Here is a 9406-nt window from a genome sequence, read left to right as displayed (position 1 = left end):
TGATACCACTGTCACAAACGAGAGCGCACACAAAAAATTAACAAGCTGAAAATAAATAAACTTTCAACCAAAAGAGACAAGGGAGAAGATCAATATAGTATTAGGGACCAAAAGATGGCTTGGTCCCCCCCCCACCCCCTCCCCCTAAAACAGAATCTTTTTACAAGCACAAGAACCACAGTAACCCCTCCATTCTAAATTCTAGACTCGATGATCAATTCCTTTTCGTGCAGGAAATTCTAAGAGGCAAGCTCTCAGTTCCGTCTGCACACAAAGTATGAAACTCAAGAGATTGTTCCTAATTCCATTTTCGAACTCCCTGAGCATCCTCCTTGCTCCTTCTCCGTGACAGAGTACTTGCAAAAGCATAAACATAAAACAAAAACTCATAGAGCGTATTCACAATCGATACATGTCGCTCCAAGTGCGAAAAAATGACCTTCGCACGCTGGCTTCGCACGATCACCTATAGATTCTTGACAGCAAAGCCTGCAGTAGCTAGCGCTGGTGAAAATCGGCTGACAGAGGGAGAGAGGTGGCTAATTTTATAAGCACTTGGGACCAACAGGAATAGCCGGTGGGGGGGCGCTAGAGGAGAGGGAGGGATGGCGGCAAGTTTGCCCACACGAGAGAGAGAGAGAGAGAGAGAGAGAGAGAGAGAGAGAGAGAGAGAGGGAGAGAGAGAGAGTACGTTATTTTCAGCTCATAGGCAACGTCGGGCTTATTTTTTACATAGGCCTTACTTTCTCTTTAATTAGTGGGCGATCGGTCACTTAAAAAATATGTGGACCTATTTAAAAACACAATAAAATTCAGTGAGCTGAAAACGGATGCTACACAACGCTTCCTAAGGATCCCTGGATGCACTTCTCAAGCACAGATGCTATGCAAACACAGATTCCTCGTGTGAAAGCATCTGCTTTTCCCAAAAAGCACTTAAAAATATTTCGCTTTTCAGAAAGAAAAAAGCTTCTCGTAACCCATCTTTATTCTTGTGTCTGTGTGTATTCCTTTTTCCAGTTCGCATTTCCTGCCATACCAATGGAATATTCCCTTTCTGATGCTCCCGTCCCCCATCATGTGACGCATCAAGAATATCCACTTCCAACGATACAACTCCTTCACGATGTTTTACGTCACCCATCATATGACACATCAGAGTTGTCCGATGGCTTTTTATCAATTCCTCTAGATCTACAGTTTCTAACATTTACAATTCAAGTGTGCACATTTAAATATCCTAATTTCATAAATAGAAATTACTCAAAGAAAAAAAAAAGTCCATTTAGCAACACTTTGCTTTCTTCTTGTCATTGTTATGTCTCTGAGTCTTTCTCATCTTCTTGCTCTTTCTATCCTCATCACTTGAGTCAAAGAGGGAAGAACTCTCCAAACTGTTAGAAGAGGACGAGGATGAAGTGGAAACACCCTCAAATCGAACATGTTTCTTTCGTGTACAGGCGGTCTCAAAGGTAGATTTTCGACCCAAGTAACCAGGATAATCTGCTACCCGACCAGTAGCTTTTGAATTTGGAAGCTTTTCATGTAAATTACTTTTGAGTTTGTAACAAGGCCAAGGGCCCATAAATTTGAACCGAAGGCCACTTCTCCAAACAGTTTTTGATGACGAGCATCTGAGCAGAGAAGGCCCGCGGAATTGTACTTTGCTCAAGCATTAATATACAAATAAATATCGAAAGGGGCGCCAGATTTTGGGGCCAATACCTTTGGGCACAAAACTACGCCAGGCTATGTTACCCCTCCATTTAACTGTGAATAAAAAAGTGATTATCTCATGTGTCGTGCCAGATTTCCGACTTGGGGTGTCCAAGTCTGTATCAATGGTATCAGAGCTCAGTCGATTTTCTTTCCACCAGGAAATACAATCCTTTCACCGCGACACACATGAATTCAAATGACGAATCCCACAAGAATCAGTCAAACCCACCCGACAATTCCGGATCGGGTGAAACTATGAGAAATTCAAATGGGAAAACGAAACAAGAGTACGAGCCTCCACGGCCTACGGAGTATGAAGAAATAGAGATGCAACGTCAACAACGGGTTGATGGTTGTGCCAAACAGATGCTATAGTATGCGAAATTTTTTACCCGGCATCCAATTGATGAGATGCATTCCCGATGGCATACGGCCATCGATTCACCATTAAATCCGAAATTAAAAAATTACCTGCCCCGCAGATGTACACTGAAGATGAACTTGATGATGTGATAGAACAACGAGTCAACCAAATATTGAAGACCACGAAGCCTCCAAAGAGATGTAGCAAGGGAACGGATTACCCTGGTTATTTGGATCGACAGTCTTCTTTTGCATATGTACGAAAAGTCAAGAAGCGTATACACTTTGAGGGTGTATCCAGTTCGTCCTCCTTCTCTTCTAACAGTTCTGACAACTCTTCCTCTTCTGATTCTAGTGATGAGGACAGAAAGGGCAAGAAACGACAGATAAACCAAAGATATGGAAAGAACAGGAAGAAGGCCAATAAAGCAAATCCCACCACAGATTTCAAAAAATTTCGGACAATTTTGAAGAGGATTCATCCTCTTTTGAGAGTTCGGACTCTGATGACCAGATGTTTTATTCTAAGAGGAAGCACTTTCATAGAGCCAATCAATATGACTTTCTCGAAGATAAGACAAAGAATTCGAGGGTGGACAAGCAATAAAATCGGATACCTTTTCGGGTTTTTCAGATGTACATAAGGCCCTCGCTTTTATTCAACAGTTTGACATAGCTTTTTCTAGAGGGTACTATTCTGAGCACTCCAAGATTAGAAGGGCAGCATCCTACTTGAAAGGAAATGCACAGCATGGTGGTCCACTCTTCCGTTACAAAAAGAAGCACCGACAAAGTGGCTAAAGTTCAAGAGACTTCTTATTTCCTCGTGGCTCATTCAAGAGTACGAACGTAACATGATTACTGCCTGGAATCATCTTAGGATGGCCAAGGCAGACATTCCAATGTCTATTAAACTGATTTTGCAGGTGTAATCGAGGGCGATTACAATTCTTTCAAGAGGGGGGTATGTCACAAACTTATGATGTGGCATAACTAACAAGCTGATGATGTGGCAGAACTGTACGAAAGATCGCGTATTGCGCTAACATGTTGACGTGGCAACAATACGGATTTTTGCATTTTGCGCTATGCCACGTGGCAGACTGTACGTATTTTCGCAATTCACGCTGGCTTCTTTTTGGGCTAGCTGCTTTTTGGGCCATTAGCTTTTGAGTTTGGAAGCTTTTCATGTAAATTGCTTTTGAGTTTGAACCCAAGGCCACTTCTCCTCTCAATTTTTTATGACGAGCATTGAGCAGAGAAGGCCCGCGGGAATTGTACTTTGCTCAAACATTAGTATAAAAATAAATACAGAAAGGGATGCCAAATTTTGGAGCCAATACCTCTGGGCATGAAACTACACTGGGCAGTGTCGCCTCTCTATTTAAATGTGATTAAATTTGTGAAGTGTTATATAAGTGATTATCTCGTGTGTCATGTCAGATTCTCGACTTGAGGTGTCCCAAGTTTGTAACAGGCGCTCCTTCTCGATATTTCTTTATTATTATGCTTCAACAAGTACAATGTCCGAGGGTCCTTGTTCTCTCTGGAAGTTGGAACAACTTGATAAATTAGTTCCTCTTTTCTTTAATAACTTGGGCCATACGAAAAGGTTCCATAAGTTGGTGAAACTTCTTCGATTGCCTCCCAAGAGTTTCCAGTCCCCTTCTGTTCTTCAGGCCATGCCACATCATCACTTTGTGACAACCTAACACGTAGTTATCCCTCCGATAGAGGTAACCATAATCCCCATCTTCCACAACCCTAAGTGATGCATGAAGAAACATCGTAATACAATGTCATAGTTTGGATCTCATTATCATGAATCATGAGTCAACTATAAACTCAATTCCATAGGTTGTACCCGTGATGTTTCAACTTCAAGCATAACTAGGGGTTTTTCTGGTTTTCCATATGTCCAACTGCTAGTATATGCACTTTTATCCCGTTGCTTGCACATGGCCTTGGTAGTTATGCTCACACTCGTCCCAATATCTAATACAACATGTTTTTTCCATTGCACTCTATGGGAGATTTCTTTTTAAAAGCTCTCTTTAAACCTTGTTTCAATTGATCTTTGTGCCATGTACAAAAGCGCTTGAGTATAGACAAACCACCTACTTCATCCCATAGGCTTGGATGTATCTTGATGAACAGTCAACTACTGAGGTTGTATATGTCAAAGGTGTGAACAATATTACTTGTATATTTTGGTTGTCCATTTCATCAAGGGCTGGCTCTATGGAGCAAGGTTGCATTACAAACTAGTATTTATCATTCTTCCCATACTGTACAATAAATATGCATACTCGTATTAGTAGTTAACGTACCGGTTGTTACTTATACGCACTCACCAACACATATATCCGTGTATGCATGCAGGTATATTAGTATGTATGTATGCATACGTGTGCATGTAAGTTGGTGTGTGCGTGCATATTTACATATATGCAACCATGCATAAGTAGACATGTACCTCTATTTGTAATTAGTACTTAACGTATTTTCATATGGTAGTTATTACCCATACTGTACGAAGTTTTTTATGGTCTTTTTGGTACCGCATTTATCGTACCTATCCACCTTGCTGGCGCAAGCACTATGTCAGATTTGACCTCATGATCTTCCAGGTAATCTGGAAGGGTAGCTGGAGTGAATGCATCACTTTCACTGTCATTGTTACACCCTAGGAGATCTTGAATTGAGAAATTTGTCTCACCAGGGTTATTGTACTCTTTACAAGATCTAGACAAGAAGAGGGTGGTGGAACTGGCTTTTCCGTCATCCCTTTTTTTTTTTTTTTGTTCCCACAGCTCGTCCGTCATCTAGGCATCTAACTATGGAACCTTTATGCCTATCAGGATTTACTCCTCTTATGAGGCCCTCAAACTGCATCAAAAGATGGCTAGTTCTCTCTACTACGCCAAGCTCACACCTTTGTCGCCTTGGCCCTCACCTCTTGAAAAGTTTGTAGCAAGAAGGCATAATTTTTTTCATACATGCACTGCCTTCTCAAAAGCACGCCTTCCTAACTCCATGTTTGCACAATTCTTACAAGCAATCAGCAATTTATGCCACAAGGAAAGATCGCAACTTAAAGGTCGCTGCTTCATCAGCTCTGCTGCCTTGTCAAGGTAGCCATTGCGGCCGAAACATTCGATCATGCGAGCATGGTGTTCGCTAGTTGGAACTATGCCATATTCTTTACTCATTACCTCAAAAAGAATTTGACCCTTTTCAGCAGAAAATCCTATGCAGCTACACGCATTGAGGATGGCCACTAACGTGATTGGGTCTGGTTTCATACCTTCCCCTATCATTTGATCAGCTAGATCAAACACTTTCTCATTCTCTCCTATTTGTACATACCCTACCATCAGAGATGTCCGCGAGACTACATGTTGATATAAAAGCCCATCAAACACCTGCTGGGCCGTCGTCACTAAGCCGCACTTAACATAAGAATCGACCAATATGTTGCCAACAAAGACATCATCTTCCAATAGCCCTTTCCTTTCAATCTCGCAGTGTACTTCTCGCACCTTGTCTAAAGCTCCAATACTGCCACAAGCTTTCAAGATGCAAACAAGACTAATGGAATTCGGTGATATTTGTTCTTGTCGCATATTCTCATAATAATTAACAGCAGTTCCACTGCAGTTAAGCTTGGCACATCCAGAAATTAGAGTGGTCCACGACACGACGTCTCGCGTTGGCAGCTCGTCAAACACTTGCTGCGCCATCAGAAGCATATCAAACTCAACATACATGTTGATAATGGTGTTGGCAAGAGCAAGATCTGATTCTAACAACCCTTGTCTAGCTACGTCGGCATGCAATACTATACCCTTTTCCATGGCTCCTAGGTCACTGCAAGCGTTCAAGGCGCATATAAAGCTGACCCCATCTGGAAAAACACCCTCACCTTGCATTTGTTCAAAACACTCAAGAGCTTCCTCAGCATACCCCTGATCCAAATAACCCACCATAAGTGCATTCCATGAAACAACATTTCTATCCAAAAGCCTGTTGAAAATTTCGTGTGCTATGAATAGTACGCCACATTTGGCATAAGCACTCACTATGCTTGTAGCAAGAACAAAATCGTGTAGCAGACCACGTCTCTCAACCTCAGCATAGATTTCGCCGATCAAATCAGCGGCACCTATGTTGCCACATGCTTTTAAAGCTGAAATATAGGTGACTTCACTTGGCACAAGACCTTTCTGTTGCATATTCTCAAAACAGTTAAGAGCTTCTATCTCATAGCCATCATCAACATACCTGGCTATAAGACTTGTCCATGAAATCACACTTTGAACAACCAGTGTGTTCAGTAATTGTCGAGCCTTTTCAAGTGCATCACATTCGATATACATATGGAGCAAGGCGTGCTCAACAGCTGGGTCTTTTCTTGATATTCCAAGTCTTTCAATCTCAGTGTGTAAATCTTTACCCTTATCCAGATCTTCTAAAAGGCCACAAGCATTCAAGGCCAAAACAAAAGTGCTACAATTTGGAGAGATACCTTCAAGTTGCATGCTTTCGAAACATTGTAGTGCTTCATTACCAAGACCATGTTCAGCGTAGCCCCCAATGACAGCATTCCATGAGACTGTATCGCGGACAGGAAGCCTGTCAAAGACTTTGAAAGCATTAGCAAGCATGCCACATTTGGCATACATATCAAGCACAGCGTTTCCTAATTTAGTTTCTTTCCACAGCAGCCCATGTCTTGCAATCTCGACGCATATTTCCTCACCCTTCTCAGCGGCTCCTAGACTACTGCAGGCTTTTAATACGCACACCAGTGTGACTACATCTGGAGAAACACCCTCATGTTTCATCTGTTCAAAACAATGTAGCGCATCCGCAGCACGCCCATGTTCAATATATGCTCCAATCATTGAGGTCCACGAGACAACATTTCTATTTTGAAGCTTGTCAAAAACTTGATGTGCCATGACAAAAGCTCCATTTCTTGCGTACAAATCAACCAAGCTATTGCCAAGAGCTGTGTCGCTTTCAATCAGCCCTTGTCTCTCAACACTTGCATGTAATCTATGACCCTTATCTACAGCCCTCAAGCTCCCATAAGTTTTCAAGACGCAAGAGAATGTGAAAGCATCTGGCAAAATCCCCTCACAATGCATTTGCTCAAAAGACTGGAATGCCGCTTTGGCATGCCCGTGATCAGCATATCCTGCAATTAATGCAGTCCATGAGACCACGCTACGCACTGATAATTTCTCAAAGACCTTCTGAGCTTGGCACATTTGTCCAAATTTGGCGTACATGCGGACAATTGTGCTGCCAACTATAAGGTCTTGCTCTAATGGTCCTCTTCTAGCAATATGGGCATGTATCTGAAGGCCTCTCACTACATCTTTAAGTTTCGTACATGCTTTCAATAAGGCCACAAAGGTAGGTTTATCAGGGTGTTTAGATTCATCCTTGAGAAGCCTCTCATATATTTCTAAAGCACACTGTGTTTTTCCGTGTTTGACATAACCAGCGATTAGGCAATTCCAGGTGCATTCATGTTGACACGGTAGCTTGTTGAAAAGCTGCTGGGCATCAGAGAGATGACCAGCATTAGTCATCATGGAGACAAGCTGGTTTCCAAAGAATGGATTGAAATCCAGGCCATGTTTACACAATAAAATATTTAGGGATAGAATTAGATGATTATCTTTTCCCTTGATGCATTCTATGAAACTTGACAATAGTTCCTCAAAGGACAGTGGGAGGTCTACGGATCGCAACCATGGTTTGATGCACATCTTGCTCTCTTTGAAAGTAGCAAGAAGTCCTAAAAGACATTACTCAATGCATCAAAAGCCGAAGATGTGAAGCCAACAAAGAAGATGTCTGATGCCATGTCAGAAAAAGGATAAAACTCCACAAGTGACACAGCAGTCTGGGGAATGACAACCGCCAAGAAATCTCCGCAGTAGGACGCCATCACAAGCAGTGTATAACTGCTATACTCCGCTCTGCAGGGGAAAGAAACCACTCCAAGAGACCAGACTGAGTGTGGCAACTACTCCTGAGATAGACCCAACAGTCGTAAAGGAGTGCCAATAGGCCTTCACATGTCCAATCGTGCCTGGTTTTTTTGTCACTGCCAATAGAGCTTGTAAATATTCTGTCACTCTGATAAGTTGTGAGGCATCCAACTCAAGTGCTTTATCTCACCAAAAGTTCTGTACATGCTGGGACGATCTTCCCCGACCTTAATGAAATGAATGACAAGATTACCATGATATAATGCATGTCCTGTAATAGCAGTTCTAGATAAGCATGTCCAATGCTATAATGTTTCTGCCACTTGATGTTCATAGCCACTCATAAAGCTCATGATCGTTGAGGAGAGAATTTACTGTCAATACATCAAGAACCTGTCGAAAAACATTGATTACCTGTATGCCAGGAAGTTGCAAATTGTCTTGCTCTTGCTTTTGCTCTTTCTCTTCCTCTTCTTCCTTTTCCTCATGTCCGCTCTCTTGTTTCTTTTTCCTTCAACGGACATAGTTCCTGGCTCTATGAATGGGCATTAGGTTTCTACAATATGGTGCTTGTCTGAGTATCTACTCATCTTTCACGTCCTTATGTGCTTTGCTATGAGATCCCCCGGCCTGTGAGCCCTCGCTGCAGAAATTCAAATTTCCTGTCCTGGCCCAGTCTAATGGCTTTAAATCCCACTTGCCTCCTGTGTCAGGCCCACCATTTGGCTGCACCTCTATCCCCTACTCCCCTCGTCTATAAAGGCCACGGGTGAGAGCATGGGATCTACAGCAGAGAATCAATCCACCCTTGATCCGATCTCCGCCATGCAAAAAAATTAAGCTCCCCGCTGATCGCGTCGCAACTCGAACCCCCTAATTCCCGCGCTCCCTATCCAACCCGTCTGTCACGACACGTTAAAAGCATTGCGACTATTAAACTATGAATCCTTGCCTCCCCCTACTGGTTTGATCCGATGGTCCAAAGCTCCCCGCCCCGCTGTCTTGCCGTAGATCCCTCGACTCCCACCTCGTGTCACTTTCACTAATTGGGTCAAGCCTTTGCATAAAGGAGGGGATGTAAAGAATATAAATAACTATCGGACTATAATGATTAGGTTTCTTATCGCAAAGTTATTTGGGTGCATAATGGAAATAAAATTGAGTGATTGGGCTGAAGAGAATGGCAAGCGTGCAAAAGGACAAACGGATTTTGTTGATGTCATAGCACTATTCAAATCATCTTGCCACTCTTCATGTTCTCATGGAGGAAAGTTAGTTGAAGGGATAGTGATTGTATTGTTGCTTTGTGGACTTCA

General features: G+C 42.5%; 1 protein-coding gene across 1 annotated transcript; it reads right to left on the bottom strand.

The window, feature by feature from the left end:
• Positions 1-4535: 4535 nt before the first annotated feature.
• On the bottom strand, positions 4536-9004 carry LOC147431298 (pentatricopeptide repeat-containing protein At4g18520, chloroplastic-like). Its single transcript, XM_086493910.1, has one exon. It carries the CDS (start codon positions 7863-7865, stop codon positions 5076-5078), a length of 2790 nt encoding a protein of 929 aa, XP_086350036.1. The 5' UTR covers positions 7866-9004; the 3' UTR covers positions 4536-5075.
• Between the last annotated feature and the right edge of the window lie 402 nt (positions 9005-9406).

Source organism: Adiantum capillus-veneris, chromosome 21 (genome assembly GCF_014529385.1).
Source record: "Adiantum capillus-veneris isolate H3 chromosome 21, ASM1452938v2, whole genome shotgun sequence".
Classification (NCBI taxonomy): domain Eukaryota; kingdom Viridiplantae; phylum Streptophyta; class Polypodiopsida; order Polypodiales; family Pteridaceae; genus Adiantum; species Adiantum capillus-veneris.
This window is presented reverse-complemented; position numbering and strand designations above follow the sequence as displayed.

What these genes read in the sequence shown, in the direction of transcription:
- LOC147431298 (XM_086493910.1), bottom strand. Translation starts at nt 7,865, where the DNA reads ATGTGCATCAAACCATGGTTGCGATCCGTAGACCTCCCACTGTCCTTT.